The sequence below is a fragment of the Propithecus coquereli genome, unplaced genomic scaffold (assembly GCF_000956105.1).
Source record: "Propithecus coquereli isolate 6110/MARCELLA unplaced genomic scaffold, Pcoq_1.0 Scaffold117, whole genome shotgun sequence".
Classification (NCBI taxonomy): domain Eukaryota; kingdom Metazoa; phylum Chordata; class Mammalia; order Primates; family Indriidae; genus Propithecus; species Propithecus coquereli.
Genome location: NW_012135747.1, coordinates 1,106,565 through 1,129,839, shown reverse-complemented (window position 1 = coordinate 1,129,839; position 23,275 = coordinate 1,106,565). Strand labels below are relative to the sequence as shown.

General features: G+C 52.3%; 2 protein-coding genes across 3 annotated transcripts in view; one reads left to right on the top strand and one right to left on the bottom strand.

Moving 5' to 3' along the window:
- Nucleotides 1-10,954, top strand: part of HK1 (hexokinase 1) — a 72,144-nt gene extending 61,190 nt beyond the window's left edge. The window contains exons 13-17 of the mRNA XM_012658457.1: nt 855-954; nt 3,079-3,262; nt 5,082-5,237; nt 8,146-8,379; nt 10,058-10,954. Of these exons, the coding sequence (XP_012513911.1) occupies nt 855-954; nt 3,079-3,262; nt 5,082-5,237; nt 8,146-8,379; nt 10,058-10,202 (819 nt within the window). The 3' untranslated portion in view covers nt 10,203-10,954. The remainder of the gene's footprint in view (nt 1-854; nt 955-3,078; nt 3,263-5,081; nt 5,238-8,145; nt 8,380-10,057) is intronic.
- Nucleotides 10,955-13,246: 2,292 nt separating this feature from the next.
- TACR2 (tachykinin receptor 2) lies at nt 13,247-22,991 on the bottom strand. 2 transcript variants are annotated; one of them, XM_012658758.1, is made up of 5 exons: nt 22,225-22,991; nt 21,162-21,356; nt 17,279-17,432; nt 15,502-15,698; nt 13,247-13,534 (listed from the first exon to the last, which is right to left on the bottom strand). In XM_012658758.1, the coding sequence occupies exons 1-5, from the start codon at nt 22,518-22,520 to the stop codon at nt 13,276-13,278; spliced, it is 1,101 nt and encodes a 366-aa protein (XP_012514212.1). In that variant the 5' UTR covers nt 22,521-22,991; the 3' UTR covers nt 13,247-13,275. The 2 variants fall into 2 exon arrangements, with proteins under 2 accessions (XP_012514212.1, XP_012514203.1); XM_012658749.1 differs by having other exon boundaries at nt 13,276-13,534; nt 22,129-22,566.
- Nucleotides 22,992-23,275: the final 284 nt, after the last annotated feature.

Genomic DNA, 23,275 nt, shown 5'->3' with positions numbered 1-23,275 from the left:
AAAAAAAAAAAACAGTTCAAGTGACAATCTGAAGAGCAGACAGATGAAATGAATGTGTGTGAAAGAGCCCTGAGTTTGCACCTGGCAGGGTGTGCTGATAACATCTGGCGTTGCCTTGAAAAGATACCTGCTGATCATTTTTGCCCATCCTACAGCTATCAGAGTTAGTGTCTGTTCTTCCAGCTTGCTTTCCATGCGTATACCAGCACTCACACACACATACACACACACACTTTTTAAAAATGGGAATCGTACCATATATAACATTTCAACTTCCTTTTTTCATTTAACATAAAATCTTTTCTTGTCACGACATAGAGAGCAACCTCATTCTTTTTCCTGGGCGCACAGGATTCCAGGGTGTGCCTGAACTGTGGTTTACATCACCCCTTTTGATCTGTATTTGGGTTGTTTCCTCTTTCTGGCCATTGCAAGCCGTGCAGTAAATATCCTTGTGCATGTACCTGTGTGCCCCTGCGTGACTAGTTCTGCAGGACAGAGTCTGAGAAATGGGATCGATATTTCCATTTTGCCCTCTGAAAAGCTCTAACTCTTTGAACTCCCAAGAGAAAGAGCAATTTGGCCATTGCTCCTTGTCTTCCCTGTTCCTCGATTTCCTCCAATACTCAGTACCATCTGTGAAATGGGTGGGATACTTTCCCTTCCTTAGAGCTCAGATTGCAGCTACATCTGTAATAGCAGGTGTGTAGTCAGTGAAGGAGCATTTAAGTGAGAAAACTGTCTCAGATTACGCAGCAGTGGCTTTCTGACTGCTGTGCAGCAGAGTGAACTGGCAGGATTCAAGCCAGCGCAGAATGATCACAGTCCTAAAGTGTGTCCTTTTCTTTCCAAAGGAATTTGATCTGGACGTGGTGGCTGTGGTCAACGACACAGTGGGCACTATGATGACCTGCGCTTACGAGGAGCCCACCTGCGAGGTTGGACTCATTGTAGGTGGGTGTCCTGCAAGGTGTCTGTCCTCAGGGAAGAGAAGGCTGGGGTTTTCCTGTCCTCTGTGTGGGGCATTCTGCCAGTCATCCCCTGACCACCTCCAGAGTTCAGTGCTGGGTGAAGGCTGCAGAGTTCTCCAGGGGGCTCTCCGCTCACTGACACCCCCCCCCCCAGTGCTGCACATTGATTGTGATCAGACTGTTAAGAACTGAGCTCCGAGAATGAGGCCCCACAAGGCTCACGTGGCTTGAATGGAGGGGGACGGGTACCTGGAGCTGGCCTGGTTGGCATGGCAGCTCTGTGGGGCTTGTGGGGAGGGGCGCTGGGCAGGTATTGCAGGGGGGCGTCTGAGGCTGGAAAGGAAGCAGAGACCACCTTCTCTCCTAATCATGCTCGGGGTTGGAAAGGGCCAGGGTGGTCTCGGGTGTCATTTTGCCTTTAACAGCTACTGTCTGTGAGTGGTCCCAGCCAGCAGAGGGGGTTGCAGAGGGGTTATCTGCTGGCTCTGCAGACCGTTCCCTTATATTCCAAACATGTTGAGGGGCTGGGCCCTGAGAGCACATGAGAGCACGTAATTCCTGAAGCCTATTGATTTGGGGTGTGGGGAGACCATTTGTCCTAGTGTCAGAGGATGTTGGGGAAGACCCCAGTTTTTTAGCCAACGTCTGCAGGCTCTCCCTGGGCAGGGAGGGGTGGCATCCTCATTTGCCGAATGTCTAGAGATTGGGATGAGGCCCCAATGGGCCTCCTGATGCCAGGAAGACCTTTTCACTCCTTAGTAAACCACTTTTGGCTTCTGTTGAAATTCAAAAGACAAGGGAGCAGCTCCTGGTGAAGGGTTGTTTGGGGCCTGGCTTTAGGGCTTTGTCTCTTCCTTTCTTTTGCTGAGATTTCTCCACCCAGCCCCTCCCTTCTGCCCACAGGGCTTAGGTGTGACCCACCAAGCTGGGGTGACAAAGCAGTTCTCCTCACCCTCCCACCTGGGAGGTCAGGCCTGCCCAGTTCAGGGCAGCCCGATTAGATGTTCCTGCCACCAGACTCCAGCTACGTTCAAAGCCACTTTTTCTTTCCTCTGTGAATGGATCTCTTTGCTCAGAACTCCATGAGCTGGAAGGTGGTACACGTTTTGGCTTTCTTTGTACTCACCCCCCTTCCATTTCTGGAGCTCCCCTTCCCTCGGCTTTAGCCTTGGGTGAAGAGGAGCTGAGAAAACAAGAACAGAAATAATTAATTCAGTTACACAGTCTTCTAATTCTACTTGAGTTTCTTCCCCTGATGAGAGTTCGCCTACTTCCCACCTAGGATGGGAGGACAGTGCTCTAGTCTATTCAGTGAGATGAGGCCAGTGACCTAAAGCTTGGATGTCATGGCAACTAAGATGGCTAGGAAAGTTCTAGAGCTTTCTCTCATTTCTTAGCTCCTCATGGACTGGAACAGCAAACAGTTCGTGGCCCTTGGTGAGCCGCACTTTGAGTAACCCTGTTCTAGGAGGTTCAGGAAGGGAAATCTGAGGCTCCTCAGCCTCTGGAGAGCATATGCCAGATTGCATGCATGCAGTTTGTGGGTACACCCAGAGAAATGTCCCTTTTTTCTCAGGAGAATCATCCAATTTTCATAGGTCTGTGACAAAAAAGTGAGGAACCATTGCTTTAGAAAGGCACCCTTGACATGCTGATGACGCTGTACTTCCCTGAACCAACTGTGGGCTTCATTCCAAACACAGGAGAGTTTATAAGGATGTGTGTATGTATGTGTTTGTGTGCATGGAAAACAATATACACATTTTTTTGTTCTTATCTGAATATTGCCTAAAATTCTGCCATTGAAGATACATTCCTTTATTTTTAAGACTATCTTCTATTAAAATAAATTTAGCCCTGCTTGGACAGGTGATCACCTGAGGCTCTTGGTGTAAAGTAAGTTAATCAAATGTTTTCTGGGTGATTTCACTCAGACTCTCCGTTTATATTTTGTTGTCTTGGAAAACTCTGGGAAAGCAAAACGATTATTTTATTCTTCTAAAAACATACTCCTTACCTGTGGAATCCCAGGCCTCAGACCTCAGGCCTGGTTGCAGGACCCCACGCGTGGTGGCACAGGCATTCATTGTCCCCTTGTGTGTCTCAGGGACTGGCAGCAACGCCTGCTACATGGAAGAAATGAAGAACGTTGAGATGGTGGAGGGGACCGAGGGGCAAATGTGTATCAACATGGAATGGGGTGCCTTTGGGGACAACGGGAGTCTGGATGACATCAGAACAACCTATGACAAACTGGTGGATGAGTTTTCTCTGAACGCTGGGAAACAAAGGTAATTCTGCCTGGGGTAGGAGACACCTAAGGTCAGGCTGGGGAGAGAACATTCGGCTGCATTCTGCTTCTTGCAATGGAAGAAGTTTCTAGCATGAGTGGGTCTGAACAGAGAGGCTTGAAGGCTGGTCCCTCTGGTTCACTCCTGACCTTGGCTTTTGGTCTAAGGATAGCAGAGAACTGGTGGAAGGATGGGCCCCAGCATGTACAAGATAGCCTGGGGTTGATGTCCTGTCCGGGGGTCTCCTCTGCCCAGGAATATGCCAGGGTGACAGATGATACTTTTTCAGCCTGGAAGATTCTGGCCATCGCTTCTTGCTCTGTTTCTTCCCCATTGGAATAATGGGGGTGGGGATTGGGGTGCAGCAGAGGCTGCTGCAATCACCCTTCCCGCCCAGGGCCTCCAGCACCACCTAGTGGCTATGTGGAGCTTTGCAGCTCAGGTCTCAGGGACCGGGTCTGAAATGGCGGTGTCCACCCTGCTCCGAAATGAGATGAATGACCCCTTGTGTCAAGTCCCCAGGAATCAGGCTGTCCTCTGCCATAGCCGGGATGAGTCGGTCCCAGTTGTATCCCTAGGAGCAGGAAAATGGACCTGAGTAGGAGCCAACATGAGTCCTTCCCCAGCTGCCCTCAAGGTTTTTGCCTTTTCTGAGTACCGTCTATGCTGTTACTTACTTAATGTTTTTCTTTATATCAGCTTACATTTGCTTGCTTAAATTTAATGAGGCAGGAAAAAAAGGGAGAACCATTACCATGGCTAGGTGGTAATCATAAATGAATATAGTGAAAAATGGCGTTATTCAATTCTGCCCAGATACTGTAGCCTACCAAGGCCCCAGATTAAAAAGGGAAGTCAGCAAGTGTTGGAAGGGGTTAAAGCCATGTTGGCACCAAACTGAGATGGTCTCCTGGAGGGAATGAGAAGGCCTGGATGGGCGATGACAGTTCCGTGATTCCGTGCAACGTCACGTTCTTCTGTGGCCACGGGAAATCCTCTGGAGACCCTGGAGTATCTGGATTCCAGCGGACTCTTCTCAGCTTGGGGACACTGGGCTTGGGCGTGTGCCATGGGAGCATTTAAATCCCTTGTGATTTCTTGAGGCCCTTGAGCATGGAGAGGGTAGAAGCCCCAAGAACAGGTTGACCTCACGTGTGTTGTGGCCACTGGAATTCTCCTGCCGGCGTGGTCTTAACACTGCTGTGTGCTTGACCGGTGCTCTGGGTGTTTGCAAAACCTTAACAAAATCTAGGAACTCTCCCTTTCTTGTCTTCTTGTCCCTTTTAGGACTCATTCCTATACTTACTCAGCAGGTATTTATGGGGCACTTCACTGAGGGCCTAGTGCTGTGCCATGGTGTTCCCTGGGGACTCAGCTGAGCTAGACGTACATTCTCTGTCCTCCTGGGGCTGTCACTGAATGGTGACATGAGGCAGTGAGCTCATGTGCGTTGTGAAGGAGGAGAAGGGCGAGGTGTGTGGGAGCCTGAAACAGGCAGGTAGAACCCAGGATGGGAAGGATAATAGGCTCTCGGGAAGTGGTCTTGGGCTGAGAGCTGGAAGTTAGGTTAGGAGGGAGGCTGGTCTTCCAGGCAGACACAAACGCCAGTGGTTTTGTTTCTGATGTGGGCAGGGTGGAGGATTCCCTGGTGCTTGCCGGTCTTCTCTGCCTCTACAGGGAGCACAGGGCAGGGTCCATGGCTGGCCGCTGATGATGCCCTCGAGGGGCAATAAGAATCCCAGAGCGATTGCGAGACCAAGGGCTAACAGTCCCCCTGGCCACTCTGCATAGACGCCCCATCCCCTTCCTCCTGTCTCAGGTATGAGAAGATGATCAGTGGTATGTACCTGGGCGAAATCGTCCGCAACATCTTGATCGACTTCACCAAGAAGGGATTCCTCTTCCGGGGGCAGATCTCTGAGCCGCTGAAGACCCGGGGCATCTTTGAGACCAAGTTTCTATCTCAGATCGAGAGGTGAGTGGGGAGGGCTTCCCTGCCATCCACACGTCCATTAGAGGTTGCCTGGCCGGTGGATTGTGATGGGGGTGGTAGGGACACTAGGGGACGTTTTGGCAATTCGTGTGGGCTTTTTCTCTCCTCTGGTATAGTAGGCCCTGTGCATTTGCATGTTGACATCATGTAATTTTATTACAAATTACTTTCCTTTTATCCATACTTTATGTCAGGGCATTATATTGATTTCTTTGAAACTGTGCATGTAAGTAGGTTGTATGGATTCCATTTCAGGATAGTAAAGGTGGGTTGCAAATACTTGTATTGAAGGGGCAGGGGATCCACCCCTGATTCATCTGAAAGGCAGCCTGGGGTTGCACAGCTTGGCCACCTGATAGGCGCACGTCCCCGGCAGGTTGTTCCACCTTCCTCCTACTTTCCTCTTGTGGAGGGAACATTTCATCCTTGCCGCCTTTCAGGGCAAGCTGTGCGAGAAGGAGAAGTGACTTGAAAAAGCAACCGTGCAAAACACCACCTCATTCTTAGAATGGTCGTAATAACCTTACGGGGGCTCTGCATAATAACCTTCCACAGCCTGCCCCTTGTGTTTGCCCAGGCAGACCATTTTTAAGTATGCAGGTCCGTGGCATTAAGTATTAATACATTCACATTATCGTGCTACCATCACCACCAGCCTTTCCCAGAACTCTTCATCTTCTCAAACTGAAACTCTGTATTCAAACACTTCCTCCCTCCCACCAGCCCCTGGCAGCCAGCGTTCTATTAATACTTTCTGTGAATTTGACTAATCTAGATACTTCACATAAATGTAATCATGCAACATTTGTCCTTTTGTGACTGGCTTATTTCACTTAGCATCACGTCCTCAAGGTGCGTCCATGTTGTACCCTGTCAGAATTCCCTTACTTCTTACGGCTGAATGGTATTTCATTGTTGTGTATACGCCGCATTTTGTTTATCCATTCATCTGTGGATGGACACTTGGGTTGCTTCTACCTTCTGGCCACTGTGAATAATACTGCTATGCACGTGGTGCACAAATACCTGTCTGAGGCCCTGCTTTCACTTCTTTGTGTATATACCCACAAGTGGAGTTGCTGGATTGCACGGCAATTCCATTTTAATTTTTTGAGGAACAGCTATACTGTTTTCCACAGTGGCTGCACCATTTTACATTCCATGGCAGTCCATGAGTGTTCTAGTTTCTCCATATACTCACCAACACTTGTTATATTCCGGGGATTTTTTGACAGTAACCATCCTAATGGGTGTGAAATGGTGGAGAAGGTCTTTTTAAACATAGTAGCAAAGAAAGGAATCATAAAGGAAAAATTGCCAAATAGAGCTATATAGCTTCAGTAAGTAAAAAATTGTTACTCAAAGGGCAAATGGTAAACTGAGGAAGACAGTTGCATATGACAAGACGCTGAGCATGGCATGGTGGGCTTTGGCAGGTCTGGTGTTAGACCTGCTCTGTTCCACTGGCTGTGTGCTTCCAGCCTCAGTTTCCTCGTCTTTAAAATGGGAATAATCATACATGCATTGATTGGTTGAAGAGCAAATGGAGGAAGGTATATAAAACACCTGTCACGTAGTAAGTCCTTAAAAAAGGCTGGCTGGTCGTATCACTGTGGCTGGCCATCATCATCATCACCATTCATTGTCATCTCTTTCATTTGAATATGAACAAGACAAATATCCCAAGAATAAAAGTCTTGACATAGTAGGTAGTTCATATGGCTAATAAACAAATGGGGAATAAAAAGGTCATCCTCACTAATAGAGAAGAATGCAGATTAAACCATAGTTGTGATGCCATTCTTATGAAATTGTCAACAGTTTTAAAAAGTAATCTTTTTCATCGAGGACAAATAGAGCCAAATGCTCTGCTAGAGAGGGTAAATTAATACAATATTCTTTTATTTATTTATTTATTTATTTGAGACAGAGTCTCACTGTGTTGCCCGGGCTAGAGTGCCGTGACGTCATCCTAGCTCACAGCAACCTCAAACTCCTGGGCTCAAGCGATCCTCCTGCCTCAGCCTCCCGAGTAGCTGGGACTACAGGCATGCACCACCATGCCCGGCTAATTTTTTCTATATATTTTCAATTGTCCAATTAATTTCTTTCTAATTTTAGTAGAGACAGGGTCTCGCTCTTGCTCAGGCTGGTCTCGAACTCCTGAGCTCAAACAATCCACCCGCCTTGGCCTCCCAGAGTGCTAGGATTACAGGCTGAGCCACTGCGCCCGGCCTAATACAATATTCTGAATGTCACTTGGCGATATATATCAAAATCTCTTTGACCCAGAAATGTATCCTAAGGAAAAAGTCAGAGTTGCACACAAAGATTTATAAACCAAAAACTCCATAAATGTTACTTTATAATAGCAGAAAATTGCAAATAACTTAAATTTCTCCAAGCTGGCTGAATAAATCATGGAGCATGCCCAGAATGGAGGGCTATGGCAGCTGCTTCCAATCCTGTTCTTGGATAAGGGTGTGGGGAGTTGCTCAGATGTATGAAATAGGAAAAAAGAAATAAAATCACACAGAAAGGATAATCATAGTATAAGGACAATACCGTTGTTTAATGACATCTAGGAAAAATAGATCAGAAGGGAATACATTAAAATGCTAACAGCATTTTCCTAGATGTTGGAATTGTGAATAGTTTTAATTTTCCAATTTTTATTTTTCTAGATTTGCCAAATTTTCTACAACTTAAACGTAAGGTTTTGGAATCATTAATCATTCCTTCCAAATCATGTTATTTGGAAGGAAAAGAATAACTGAGGGCCGTGTTGGTGTATATGTGCAGTGATTTGGGGCTGGTCCTTTGGACTTGGTCCCTAGGTTGCTCTCAAGGGTCCTGCTTCATCCAGGCCCCTGGCTTTTGTCTCCCATAGTGACCGATTAGCCCTGCTCCAGGTCCGGGCCATCCTCCAGCAGCTGGGTCTGAACAGCACCTGTGACGACAGTATCCTCGTCAAGACCGTGTGCGGGGTGGTGTCCAGGAGGGCTGCGCAGCTGTGTGGCGCAGGCATGGCCGCTGTGGTGGATAAGATCCGCGAGAACAGAGGGCTGGACCGTCTGAGTGTGACCGTGGGAGTGGACGGGACGCTCTACAAGCTTCATCCGCAGTGAGTGGGCCTTCCAGTGGGAGGGGAGGAGCCCTTTAGGGTTATGGGGAATCGGGGTATGGGTCCCACCAGGGAACTTCCTCCCTAGGGCACAGCCAGCTGGAGGCTGTGTGTCCAGGGGGCCGGGGCTTGTCTGGGACGAGGTATAGAACCCCTCTGGGGGTTGACTGGCACCCTTAGCGAGGCAGAGAAGTAGCTTCCCTTGGCCAGCCTTCGCCAGCGGCATGGCATGACCCTTGTTCTGTGCCTCTTGGTCCCCTCTTAGATGGGGAGTGGGGAGTGGGAGAGGAAGTAAGGGTGGCCAGGGGCTTGCCCATCAGCCTGGTTAACTGCGGCCAGGCCAGAGGCCGTGTTTGGTAAGTGGGGAGGGATAGTAAGAAAGGCGGAAGAGAACTATTGTCTTGTTCACCTGCGGAATCAGGGTTTGCCAAGTCTTGGAAGGGCAGGAGCAGTTTGGCCCTGGGCTTTGTGGCTGGGAGGAGAGGGAGTGGCCTCCTTTTGGTCGCATGTCTAACACCCCATGCCAGACGTGTGAGCCCATCTGCTGTTTGATCCACTGCATGTCTCGAATCTTGTTTCTTATGAACAGAGTAACCATATTGCTTATTGTCTAAACTGCAGTACTTTTGCCAGTGAAAAGGGTGCTACTAATAATTACTCTGAGACTGTAGGCAAACTGGGACCATCCCAGATAAACTAGGCCACAGCGTTGCCCTACTTACAAGCAAACTTACCCAACTCGACGTAGACATCACCTGTTTACCTCGAGCCCGTGGCCTGGGGTAGGACCGTCTCTCTTGCTCTGTCCTCACCTGTCTCCCCACCGCATTAGCTGTCCTCGCCATTATGTGAGCAGCACAGGAGCATGGTTTAGGGCCGGGCTTTGGAGCCATATACTCTTGGATTTAATCCTGGCACTGTCATTTAGAAGCTGTGTGCAGTTGTTTAATCTCTGCAAAATCTCATCTTCCTCATGGATGACCACCACTGGCAGGACTAGAAATTAGGTCTCTGAAGTATGGGGCACCCAGTAGGAGCTCAAAAAAGGGCTGTCATTACTTCTGAGAACCCCTCACCTCAAGTATCCGCAGCCTGGCCTGGTCTTTCATTTTCAGCACAAAATGCAAGCACCTCGAGTCACCTCTCATTTGCAGACTACCCGCCACTGGAGGGCTCTTTGGGTGCCGGGCTGTTGATGGGGGTGGGCTGGGGGCCTCAGCGGGCCGCAGCTGGGGGTGGGTAATGGTTGCTCCTGTGTGGCCTTCTGGACCGATCCAGAGCGTGAGCCGCTCAGGCCTGCCTGCTCGTCCAGATACAGGCCCTGGCGTCCTTCTTGGTTTCCAGGTCCCTCAGAGCCCCAGGCTCCGAGGGTGGGGACTTGTGAGTGTGTTATTTGTGGAAGCCACACAGAACGTGGGGCTCCTGCTGAGAACGTGATGATGGGCTTGCTGGAAGCCTGTTCTCCTCCCTCCCACCTTGCTCCCTTCCCTTATTGCTGGGTACAGAGGCCTCCACCTACCATGGGCTTTTGCCCCCATAAACCCACCGCAACATTGAAAAAATCCTAAATCAGCCCTCACAAGTCAGGGCCGTCTATGCTTCAGTGCTTTCAGGTAGGCCCAGCTTCCCTTCTCGTCTTCCTCTACCTACCTTCTCCTCTGTTTTTTGTCCTTTTCAGCTTCTCCAGAATCATGCACCAAACCGTGAAGGAACTGTCGCCAAAGTGTAACGTGTCCTTCCTCCTGTCTGAGGACGGCAGTGGCAAGGGGGCCGCCCTCATCACGGCCGTGGGTGTGCGGTTACGCGGAGAAACGAGCAGCTAAGAGCCCAGGATCCCCAGCCTGCTGTCCCTACAGCACTTCTCTCTTTGAGCGGCGACCCCTGCCCCTCCCAGTGAGCTGTGCTGGGAGACGCCGGCGCCTGAGCCCGCCTTGGCCACAGCGGGGAGGAAAACAAAATCCAACTAATGGCGCGTAATGTAGGGTACAAAATAGAGTGTGTGCTGTTGATAATATCTCTCACCTGGATCCCTTCTCACCTGCCCTGCCACTCTGCATGATTTGATTTCGACCTGGTCCCCACGTGTGACGTGTAGTGGCATCCGTTTCTGCTGTGTGCATTCATCCAGCGGAGTTATTTATTGGCTCGAGATGGAAAGTCACACCACCTGACAGGCCTTCTGGGCCTCTGAAGCCCGTCCTTGGGGTCACCCCCCTCCCGTGTGAAAAGTATTATCACCAGCAGACACTGCCGGGACCCCTCCCAGGGGCATGGCCTGAAGGCAAGTGTGGACATAGCATTAGCCGCTTCCTCCCGTCCCAGCACCCACCGCGGCCTGGCATCCCACTGGGATGCGTCAATGCCGCTGAATCGTGTGTCCGTGGAACCAGTCCTAGCCACGTGTGACAGTCTTGCATTCTGTTTGTCTCGTGGGGGGAGGTGGGCAGTCCTGAGGGAAAATGTCTTGTCTCCATTTGGTAAAAGGAACCAACCAACAACCTACGTCATCATCGGAAGTTCCCATCGCTTTTGTGAGCCATGTTGTATGATCTAGTAAACTTTGTACCAATTCAAAGACCCGAGTGGTGCTTCGTGGCTGGGGAGGGGGAGGCTATCTTGGACATGGCAAAGACCAAATGCTGGGGGTTCTCGTGGCCTTCTGGGTGGGGGAGAGAGTTTAAAATAAAGAGTATCATCTTCAACTGGCAGCCTTGGTTTGGCACGAGGACTTCTGTGCCCTCCCTGCAGAATGTCACAGAAGCAGCCTCTTGCCGTATCTCCACTACCTGCCCTGCTGGGTCCCTGCCCGAGTCCCGGGTCCCACTCCATGGAGAGGCTCCTGCAGCTTCCACGCCAGCGCCTTTAAGAGGGTAAAGAATGGAAGGACTCTGTCCTGCTCAGTCGTAGCTGGGACAGAGACAAAGAAAAAGTCTCTTGGGTTCAATGAGAGGACACTGCAATGTTGTCCCCCACCCGCCGCTGACCCTGAGACAGCGGATGACGTGTGCCTCCTGCCCTGGCACAGACGATGTCTTAAAGCACCCAGGGTAGTAGGCTTGCTGCACTCTCCCGAACTTGAACTATCTGACCCCTTTGACCTTCCCCCTCCCCCACCTCGAGATTGCTGGCTGTCTCCTGGCTGCCATTTTGGGGTCCATTTTGATGGACCCCACATCAGTCTGCATCCAGGTGCCCCGAGATGTCCCAAGGCATGACTGCAGCTCTAAGTGGCTTCCCCCAGGCCCGCCTGCTTGCCCACTTGGATGGGTGAGATCAGAGTCCCTTTATTTGGGGCATGGTGGTACCAGTGTCTGACACAGTGGTTTTTGTGGAGAACACAGATACTAAACTTTTCGATGTGTGTAGATAGTGTTGTTACGTGGTTCTTCTGGAGGGGCACTGGGGTGTGGAGGGTGAGTCGGCAGGCAGGGAGAGGTGCACTGTTGGCGAGGACTGGGCCAGGCCTGGAGCTTTCTGGGAGTTGGAAAGAAAATGTTCTCTGCCCACCAGCTTCTTGTTGCAGAAGTGAGGGTAGGAGCTGCATTGCTGTTTTGTTAGGTGGCTTTTGTGTAAAATGGCCGGTGTAGCAGTAATGAAAGTCACGTCTATCGTTTATTGAGCACTTCATCTGGTCTGCCCTGCTGGTTTATAGACATCACTGCCATTGATCCTCACAGCATCCCTGTGAAGGATTGGGCTGAAGAAGATGCTGAAGGTCAGAGTGACTTGGCTGAGGAAATACAGCTTACTTTTGACTCTTAATCACCATCTGCATCTGACTTCTTAGATGTTGAGACAGAGAAGCCCTGGGCTGACTCAGCTGTTGGGCTTTGTGAAACAAAAAAGCTGCTTTCCTTGTCTTCCGCCTGATAATGAGTCAGTGTCACGGTTTCATACTGCCCACAGGTATGTTTTGTTCAGCTTACCCAAAATTTATAAAAATGTGAGCCAAATTTAACAAATCTGGAGGTCTCACAAATTTGGATTAACAGCTTCTCTTCAAAGATTTAGATCTGGCAACAACAGGCTGCCCTTACCACATGGCAGCATTTGTCCAGAGCTGAGCAGCTGCTGTGCCCTTTGGATGCCTGTCCCCTCTGGTTTGCCACAGTCCCCACCATTCCCTGGTACCTCACCTCTGAGACTGGAAGTGGTTGCCTTCTGTCGTCACATTTACAGTCTTTCTTTCATACTCGATCCAATGTACTCATTGGAAGTCGTACGCCCCAGGGAGGCGTTTGAATGAGCAGCTCCTAGAGTAGATAAATATCAGCTCATACTGTCTTTTCTGACTCTTGTTGGATGCCTTCAAGTCCTCCCTGAGACGGGCGGCTGAGTCCTCTTGGAGTCCGCATCCTTTGTTGAGTTCCCGGCCCCATTTGTTTTTTCCATTGGTGTATCGAAGGGTGGGGCATGGGCCACACTTTCAGATCTGATACTCTTGACTGGCTACTTCTCAAAGGGTGCTGGGCCTCGTCCTGCAGCCAGACACAAGGCGTCAGGGTTCAATAGTCATCTGTCTTAGTCCCCTTGGTGTTGCTAAAACATGATACTGGGTAGCGTATAAAGAAGAGAGATTTATTTGGCTCATGATTCTGGCTGGAAAATCCAGGATTGGGTAGCTGCATCTGGTGAGGACCCCAGGCTGCTTCCATTCGTGGCAGAAGCGGAAGGGGAGTGGGTTGTGCCGGGATCACATGGTGAGAGAGGAAGTGAGAGAGGGAAACTGAGGAAGCCAGTCTCTCTTTTAACAACCTATTTTGGGAACTAATCCATTACCACCAGAGCGAGAACTCACCTAACGCTGCAGGGCACTAATCTATTCCTGGGGGATCTGCTCCCCTGATCCAGACACCTCTCACTGGGTCCCACCTCCCAGTGCTGCCACAGGGGGGATCAAGTTTCAACATAAGTTTTGGTGGGGACAGACCAACCATATCCAGACCACAGCAGCATCCCATCTTGGGGACCCCCAGCCTCCTCGTTGGTAGCCTCGGAGGGGGCCACGTCCCCGGCCATGAACAAAGTCTCTTTAGTGTGACACCTGTTGACCCTCATGGAGAGGGACGGAGTGTGAGTCAGCTCAAGCTTGTCTTCCTCGGTGGGCGTGACCCAGGGGCAGCAACGGAAAGCAAGCCGGAATCCAGATCGGAACCTGGGGATGGAGGGTCACTTTGAGCAAGGGCGTCGGAGTCCAGCGGCTGTCATGTCGCTGCTCCCACCCCCAGGACACCTTCTCCGAAGTGCCCCGCCTCACTTCGCAGAGCCCACCGTGGCTCAGGGGCTCTGGAGAGATGCATTCTTTAGTGAACTGGATTCTTGGAAACAGCAAAAGTGTTCTGAAGTGGGTGATTAAATTGAATCAGACTACTTGGTATTATTTTTAAAAAAAACCAAATATTGTTATAAAGAAACAGCAGATTTTCTTGTTTGACTTGTTAACTGGCTACTAAAGGAAGATTCAAGGAAGAGTCTGCTTAAAAACACGGGTTTCAGCGGGCTTGGGGGCAGAAGGATGCTGCCCCAAGGAAACTGCTCTGAAAGAGAACTCACATTTGGAACTACCAAGTTTTGGCACATTTGCTTAAAAAATGAACAGCTTCCCATGGCAGCACCGAAGGTCTGTGTGTGGACCGGAGTTGAGAGGCAGCAGACAGGGCGAGTGAGGAAATGGTTGGCGGAAGGAGAACACTGGCTGCTCAGAGATGGGGAGAAAGAAATGAGACCCTGTGCAAACCGACAGCGGGGAAAGGAACCGTATTGTCTCTTCCTGGGCGGTGCAGGGTTCCATGTTGCAGAAGAGCCCACCTTACTTTGGATTCTTGCCTTGTAGCTCCCCAGGACTCCATGCTGTGGCCCAACAAGTTTGTATTTGTGGGTTCAGTGGCCTCTACCTTATGCCCACACTCAACTTGTCCCAACCCAAGCTCCCAGTCACCCTCCCCTCCCCCAGCCAGCGTGGCCCCTCCCCTGCAGGCTTCCCATCTCTGCTCCTGACAACTGACCGCGCCATCCTTCCAAGTGTCCCAACAACAGGTTCTTGGGAGTCAAGAACCTGACTCCTCTCACGAACCTTGACTTCCTCTCACGAGCTACCTCACCTCCAGCAAATTCTGTTGGCTCTGCTTTAGCCGCATGCAGACTCTGGCCACGGTCTAAACCACCCCCTCTCCCTGGGATTACTGCCCTGGCCTCCCGGAAGCCATCTCCGGGCTTCTCGCCTCCCCGCTATGGCCCAGCTCCTGCGCAGCTGCTGGACTGGTTATTTTGAAAGGTAAGTCAGAGCCGGGGGCGGCTCCCTACGTCTGAGCACAAGGCCCAGTCCTTACCTTGACCACAGGGCTGCTGCTTTAGCTGTTCCCCATGCCTGGACCTCTTGCCCAGACCGAGCGTGGCCGGCTCAGTGCTTCAAGTCTTTGCTCAAAGGTAGAGCTGCAAGCCCTGTGCCCACCAGCTAAATCCCACGCACTCCTTGCGGGCCCCTCTCTGAACTCCAGAAGTATATGGGCCAAGGAAACTCGATGATGTCAGAGAGAGGAGTGAGATCCTGGTCGCTGCTCCTTGGCTGTCTCTGCCGAGGTCACTTCCCAGCTGCCCCGGAAGCCTCTCGAGGACAGGAAACACACTGATCCTCCCAGGGCGCAGCCTGCCCCACCCCAGGGCTGGCCCCAGCCTCCTAGGGGTGCTTCTCCCGCCCAGGAAAGGCCTCAGTAGGAAGCTTGTAAAAATATTAGGACAGAGGTCAGTCCCTCCCTCCTTGCCTGGCTCTTTCCTTCCTCCCTGTCTGCCCTGTTGCCTCTCTCTGACTCTCCCCTTCCCTCCATCTCGCTGGCCCTCCCCTCTTCTCCTTGTCCCAGATGTAGACCCCAGAAGAGCCAGCAGGAACAGACAGATGTTGAGAGCTATGGCCCGGGTGATGAGGCAAGCTTTTGGGGAGCAGATGGGGCTCAAGCTAGGCCCAGGCCGGAGGGAGGACAGTGCTGTGGGCTGACTGCGACGGCATTCCCGGCTGGGGAGGGGGCAGGGGCCACAGGCTCAGTTGGGAGCGAGCTACAGGCTTGAGCTGTGCAGGGGGGCTCCTGTGGGGCCCGGGGGCAGGGCAGGGGTCAGGACGGGCCTCACCTGCCGTTGAGGCAGCAGTAGATGATGGGGTTGTACATGGTGGAGCTCATGGCCAGCCAGAAGAGTGCCAGGTAGACCTGCTGGATGAACTTGTGGCAGTAGATGTCCTTTTGGAAGCTGCCCAGGATGAAGTAGAGGTGGTAGGGCAGCCAGCAGACGGCGAATGTCACCACCACCAGCACCATGGTCTTCACAAACTGGTCCGAGGGAGGCTCAGGTTACTCCTCAGTCCCTGAACCGCAAGCCCCAACCCTGGGGGGTGGGTGCAGGCACCCCTGGCGCCAGCCTGGGTAGCCCTCCACCTTCAGAGCCCTCCTCCTCCTACCCCAGTGCCCTGGAGCATCTGTTTCCCCAGTGTTCCTGAGCCCTCCACCCCCAGGGCCTTTGCTTGGGTCTCCCTCCCCCCGCCCACCCTGCTGTCCTTCCTTTGAAGTCCTCACTCCCCAAAGGCCAGCTCAATGGCCACCTCCCCCCAAAAGTGACTTGGATCCTTTCATTCACAGAAGCTCTCCCCGCCTGGAGATGGGCAGGACTCCTACTGCTAACCCTGTCCTTGGGGAGCCCTGTGCCTGCTGTGGGTTCCCAGGCCTCCTTCTCTCTGGGATCTGTGTCCGTCACAGCCCTTCTACCCGTGGGCAGTGGGGCTCCAGCCAGGGACCGCAGCCTCTGCCCAGGGCCAGCTCCACGACCTCACAGCTGTCCTCTGCAGGCGCCCTCCTGCACTGCCCAGCGTGCCAGTCACAAAAGGGTTGGGGGCTCCTACACACCCCAATCCTCTTGCAAGGACCGGGGTGGAGAGCCCTGGTGTGGAGCAGATGAAGGGCAGGCCAGGGATGGCAGGTGGATGCCAGCTCTCCATGAGAGGGGACACTCAGATGGTGTCCCATATCCAGCTACCTCCCTTGAACTGCCCTGTGAAAAATGCCTAATATCAGGTGCCATGGTGTTCAGGTGCCATGGTGTCAGCCTAGCTCACAGCAACCTCCTGGGCTCAAGCGATCCTCCTGCCTCAGCCCCTCGAGTAGCTGGGACTACAGGCGCCCGCCACCATGCCCGGCTAATTTTTTCGATTTTTAGTAGAGATGGGGGTCTTGCTCTTGCTCAGGCTGGGCTCGAACTCCTGACCACGTTGGCCACCCAGCGTGCTAGGATTACAGGTGTGAGCCACTGCACCCGGCCTCAACATTTTGATTATTCAAAAAGTCTAAGATTTTAATATTTTGTCATTCTAAGATTCTTGGAGGTATCTGAAATTTTGTGGGGCCTTAAGAGTCCCCAATTCCTCTAACATTCTGGGAAGTTTTTTTTTTTTTTTTTGAGACAGAGTCTCACTGTGTTGCCCTGGCTAGAGTGCCATGGCGTCAGCCTAGCTCACAGCAACCTCAAACTCCTGGGCTCAAGCGATCCTCCTGCCTCAGCCTCCTGAGTAGCTGGGACTACAGGCATACGCCACCATGCCCAGCTAGTTTTTTCTATATATTTTTAATTGTCCAATTAATTTCTTTCTATTTTTAGTAGAGACGAGGTCTCGCTCTTGCTCAGGCTGGTCTCGAACTCCTGAGCTCAAACAATCCGCCCGCTTCGGCCTCCCAGAGAGCTAGGATTACAGGCGTGAGCCACCGCGCCCGACCCTGGGAAGTTCTTTAACTTTGTATTTGGCCAAAGACCAAAGGCAAATCCACCTGCTGGAAAGAAAGCGGTCAGACTCTGGTCCCACGCTTGTCACAAGGGCAAATTCCCCGAGTTTCTCCTGGGCCGGCCCCGCCCCGGCGCCCACCTTCTTCTTGGCCTGCAGGTGGCGCAGGTTGGCTCCGTGCGCCTGGTGTCCGGGCACTGCGTGCCTCCAGAGCGTGAGGCCGATGATGCTGTAGGCGACGAACATCACCACGAGGGGCAGGAAGTAGATGAGGGCGATCACCACGAGGTGGTACCTGGAGGGAGAGTCAGGGGCCCGCGCAGTGGGCGGTCGACAATGTCCCTGGAGCCGCCCCCTGGGGGCCCGCCCTAGGCCATCTCCCAAGGCCTTGGTGTGATGTAAAGAAAAATAAAGGCAACACTGGCTAGCATATGTGCCAAAATATGGCTTCCCCTGCAAGGGGGACACCAGCATGAGACCCGCCCCTTTCCATGCGTTAGACACTTGCCAAGAAAGAAATAAATTGGAAGTAAAAAAGTTAACCAAGCAATACGTTTGTTTAAAATTTAAAATACCATTAAGCACAAAGGAGGAAGGAAAATTACTTATCCCACTCCCACCACTATTAACAATTTGACAAATTTTCTTCCAGAATCATGTATGAACTGTAGTCACTCCTTATCCAGGTTTCGTTTCTCCCGTTTCTGTTACCCAAGGTCAACGGTGTTTCCAAAATGGGTGAGTACAGTACATAAGATATTCTGAGAGAGAGATGCCTCATGCACATAGCTATTATTACAGCATATTGTCACAACTGTTTCATTATTAGTTACTATTGTTAACCTCTCACTGTGCCTGATTCATAAAGTAAACTTTATCTTTGGTGTGTGTGTGTATAGGGGAAAATCTATACATAGGTTTCAGCACTATCAGAAGTTTCGGGCATCCTCTGGGGGTCTGGGAATGTACCCTACTGAATAGGTATGTGTGTGTTTGTATATAGATGTATGTATGTGTACATATCTATTGGATGCTATATATAATCTGTATCTGTCTGTCTGGAGAGACAGAATGACAGCGGTTAATAAGGCTCAATCCTGCGCCAACATCTCTACCAAGGAACGGGGCGTGGAAAGCTGCCATATTGTGCCTGCCATTGTGTCATCTGCTTCCTGCTCATCCGTGTTTGGCTGGGAACATCCTTCACGCCGGCAAATGCTCTTTCATACACCTCTGAGCCAGTGGTCTGGAATACCACTGCATGACTTCCTACCCAGTCCCCAGGGAGGACCCGGGTCGTGTTGGGGCTTTTCATTTCCTTTTGGAAAGACAGCATAAAGGAGGTGTGTCTTCCCCATGCCCCTTGTCTCTGGTTTCTGGCTGATGCTGCTGCATCCTCTCCTATGAGCTGCAGGCTGGGCGCTGACTCCCAGGCAGGGCTGCAACGGGAGCCCTTGGAGCATCTGGCGAATGGGCCTGAGGCCCCTGGCTGTCATGTCACCTTTTTCTTTCTTACTGGGAGGGTTGAGGTGTTCCCAGGTCCCCTCCCCTGCCACCTCCCATTGCTTGCCTAGCTGGGTGCCTTTCAAGATGTGTCGCCACCCCCGAGGGAGAGGAGCAAGTGGCTCCAGTAAGTCTCTTTCCTAAAGCACCGTGTTCAGAAGTCCACTGGTGTGCTTTTGGCAAATGTGACAATTACAAAAGGTTTAGGGGCTCCTAGGCACCCTGATTCTCAAGTAGGATCTAGATCGAGAGCCCTAGTGTGGAGCAGATAAGAGGGGACGAGGGGCAGTGAGTGCCAGGCCCCTGTCACCTTACAGAGTGTCTGAACTACAAAGACCTTGAGGATCAGTGTCCAGATGGGGAGACTGAGGCACAGGAAGTCTGTGTCATATGAAACAGTGTACAGATTTAATCAAGGCCCAATTTTCCTTTCACTGAGGGTCAGAGCTGCGGGAGTCAGAACAGGGCTCTTGTCCAGCGTCTAATTATCTTGGACAAGTCAGGTCTCTCCCTCAGCCTCAGTTTCCCCATCTGTAAAAGGAGGAGGTAATCTCTAAATTCTTCCTTAGTACGAGCAGCACTTCTCTGTGGCCTCATTCCCAGGGCCATCGTGCAGGACAGGAATTCACCCTGGGCTAGGTCCCCACGCAGAGGGAGAGCCAAGGAGTTTTGGGGGGTCACCGTCCAGACCCTGCCAAAATCAGGGATGCTGCCCTCGCAGCCTGGACTGCTTTTTTTGTATTTTGATCTTGGGGGTGTGTGTACGTGTTCCTGGAGAGGGCATCTTTGATCTCATCAGATTCCTGCGCACACACAGGATGTGAGCCTGTGAGGATGGAGCCCCCAGTTTAAATCTAAACTAGATGCTCCCCGACCTAAGAAAAGCAATGACACGTTCTCACACATGAAACCAGGCTTTCCACAAGTCCCCAGATCCTTTCAGAACATTGAAGTAGCATCAAAGTATGGCTTTCCCTGCCCTCCTGTCTTTGCCTGTTGCCTGAATCCGGGTTGGAACTCCAGTCCGAGAGAGCAGGCGTGGAGCCCTCCAGTGTTAAGGTGGAGAAACACTGCCCCCCAGTGGCCAGTCCCCAAATGTTCTTCTCTCCATACTTCCCTGTGCCAGAAAGCGGGGCGCTTCCCTGCATGGATACCACCTTAGGTGGGGGGGAGGGCAGAGACCCCGGGTGAGGTCTGCTCTTGAGACTTAGTCCCCAGGAACAGGTTTTCCAGATGAATGGCACCTCCTTTGGCACTGAAGGCCATGAGAGCAAGAGTGGCCCTCTCCTGGCAGGTGCTCAGGACAGATGAAGACCAAGTCGGGGAGGGTTTGGGGGAGGGATGTTAAAGGAGGCTGGTGGTGGCTGTGCTGCCATGGTTACCTGGCAGCCCTCAGCTTGAAGCATGCACAGCCTCACGCTTGGGGCAGCTGCGACTTTGTCGGACTAATCTGCCACCTCCAGGTTTGTTTCCTTGTGCCTCCTATTTAAACTGCCACATCCTGGGCACCACTTCCGTGCCGGGTGTGATGCTGAGGGCTCCGTGTGCGTTATCTTATTTATGCTCACGACAGCCCTTTGGCAAGGTACAGTTACAAGTCCCCACTTTAGAGATAAGTGAGCATCAGGGTCCCCCAGCCAGGAAGGGCCAGGCCAAGACTCGAATCTGGCTACTGACTCCAAAACCTCAGTCCGTTCTTTATGCTCTACTAAGCAGCACGGCGCTGCTGGGGCATCACAAAGCCACACAGTGAGAACCTCAGACATGGGGCCCCAGAATGGAGAAAGGACTTGCCCAGGGTCACAGAGTGGCTGGACTGTGCCCGAGTCCTTCCGCCCCTTCCCTCTCTGCCCGCAGCCGTGGCGCCCACCTCAGCATGAAGCGGACACCAGGCAGCCTCCTGAAAACATCCCTAGCTCCATCGCTGGCCCTTTCTTCCTCAATATCCTGACCCTTTGTGTCCTGAGTGTACAGAAAGCCCTCCCCCAAACACACGCCTATGCACACATTCCCTAACACATGCCTGTGCACACATTCCCTAACACATGGCTGTGCACACACTCCCTAACACGTGCCTGTGCACACATTCCCTAACACGTGCCCGTGCACACACACGTCTACAAACACACATACTTGCACGTGCGCACACAGGCATAAGTGGGGGTAGTGTGTGTATGTGACAGGCACATGCACATATATGTGTCTCCTGATTTAAGTAGCAAAGTGGTTAGGACATTGGACTCTGAAGAGGACTGTCTGGATTTGAATCCTTGCTCTACCACTTACTACCTGTGCCTCAATCTCTCCATCGGAAAAATGGGAATAATATTAATACATACCCCATATTATTAGAATTATGTAAGGTGCTTAGAACAGGCCCGCACTTAGTGTTACTTGTAGTATATAGGTATACTCACACAATCCCATGTACACTCACGGACTCTGCACACACACCACACATGCGTGGACATGAATGTGTGCACACATACACCCCGTCTGCCCCCAGCCCCAGAGGACTTACAGGAGGAGCGTCTTGCCGCCGCTGTCTTCGGGCCAGGCCACCACGCACTTGGTGGCTCCCTGGTCCATGGTGATGGTGGAGTAGAAGCACTGGGGGAAGGCGAGGGCCAGGGCCACCAGCCAGATGCCAGCAATAACCGCTTTGGTGCCGCAGGCTGAGAGCCGTGGCCGGAAGGGGTGGACGATGGCCATGTACCTGTGAGCAGAGGGTGGCGTGAGTGGCGGGCACCCTCCCATCAGGCCAGCCACCCCAACATGTCCAACAATCGCCCAGCCCCAGGCCCACATTCCGGCCCCTTCCCCGCCCTGCTGCTGCTGTCTGCAGATGTCGGAGTCTCGCCTGGCCTGCAGAAAGCCAGCTGGGCTGGTGAGTGTCCTGCAGCCACACAGCACGCTAGAACCCCAGAACCCAGCCCAGGCACCTCAGCCCACCACCTCCCTCTGGGCATGGAATGCTCTCGGATAGCCACAGGGAAGTCCATCTTGGGGCAGGACTGAGTGTCTGAGGTTAGCCTGAAGCTCAGCTCTGAGCAGTGAGAAAATAAGCGGCCCTACTATAATTAGATGGTGACCGCATGCAATATTAAAATTCTCCCCTCTTATAATCTCTCTGGAATAGGAAAGCAATATAAGAAATCTCCTTGTAGTGAAAGAAAGACCTCACAACAAAGATCAACCACCAGAAGAGCACTCCAGAATGTCCCTAAAACACAGCCCCTCTTCTTTCACAGCCTTGAACCACCCGTCCAGTGCAAAGTCTTTTCTTGAGTCTAACCTTACTCTGCCCACTTCGTTCGGTCCACGGACCCCTTGTCCTCCAGATACATAGTTTTGGATCATGGCCAGGTCTGGGAGGCTGTTCCCTGGGTTCTACCCTAACTTTCTGTGCAACCACGGGCACGTGCCACCCCTTCCGAGCCCCAGCAAAGTGAGAGGGCTCCCCCGAGCTCCCCCGCAGCCCCTCTTGCCTGTCAGCGGCAATGGCGGTCATGGAGTAGATGCTGACGAACATGGCTGTGATGGGGAAGAGGTTCTGGAAGTAGCAGAAGGCGCGGCCGAAGTACCAGATGTTGTGGCTGGCGTAGACGAAGTTGAAGGCAGCGTTAAAGGCAGCCATGCAGAGGTCGGCCAGAGCCAGGTTGACGATGAAGTAGTTGGTGACCGTGCGCATCCTCCGATGGGCCAGGATAATCCAGATGACCGTGGCATTGCCCGTCACAGCTACCAGCACCAGGGCCAGGTAGGCTGCGGCCCACAGTGCCAGCTGCCAGCCGGGCATGGAGAAGGACGTGATGCCCGTGGTGTTGCTCTCAAGGCCAGACGAGCTGTTGGTGTCGGTCACAATGGCACAGTCCCCCATGGCTACCTCTGTGTCTGGGACAAGGGGTCTGGATCCAAGGCTTCTCCCGGCTTTGCTGTGGAAGAGAAAGCCCCTCCGGTGCGAGTGCGTGTGGGGGTCGGGGAGAGGAGTAGACGCAAAGCGAGGTGGTCCAGGGGGCTGGGCCACACTAAGTCTCAAGTGGAGATGAGCTAGGCTGAGCAGAAAGTCCAGTCCAGAGCCATTGTCATTTCAGATTCCTCATCCCAGCCAGACTTCTCGAATGTCACGTGGAAATCTAGAACTCAAATCACAGCGTCAGAGCAGGAAACATCCTTATAAATCATTGGTTCAACCCCTTCCCTGAAGAGATGGAAGACTGCAAGAGGGGACGTGACCAGCCCGGGTCACTCAGTAAGTCGGTGACAAGTCAGGACTTGAACCCAGGTCCCTCCTAATGCAACGCAGGGAACATTCTGGATCACAGGATCGTGCAGCGGGATCCCACAGGTCGACTGCGCAGCAGCTGTCTCTCCAGGATTTGGGACGCAGGACGGGCTGGGGGCCACGACGTGCTTGCGACTCTGCCAGCTGCCAGCCCTGGGCCGCTGCTTCCCTGCTGCTCTCCGTGCAGGGCAGGCAAGGCCTTGGCAGAGGCGCTGCCTACTCAGGAGGTGGGGCTTAGGCTCCCGCCCCTTGTCCCACCCCCTGCTTGGATGGCTCGGCCTTGTCTCCCCAAAAGATTTAGGATTGGCAGCTGCAGCAGGGAGAGACCAGGGAAGTGGGGCTGGCATGCA

Bases quoted from the DNA above. Each gene is read 5' to 3' on its own strand.
- TACR2 (XM_012658749.1), bottom strand. From the start codon at position 22,520: ATGGGGGACTGTGCCATTGTGACCGACACCAACAGCTCGTCTGGCCTT. The intron at 21,357-22,128 runs GCAAGAGGGGCT...CTCTGCTCACAG, and splicing joins ACCGCCATTGCCGCTGACAG to GTACATGGCCATCGTCCACC. The intron at 15,699-17,278 runs GTGGGCGCCGGG...CCCTCGGACCAG, and splicing joins ACCTGCAGGCCAAGAAGAAG to TTTGTGAAGACCATGGTGCT.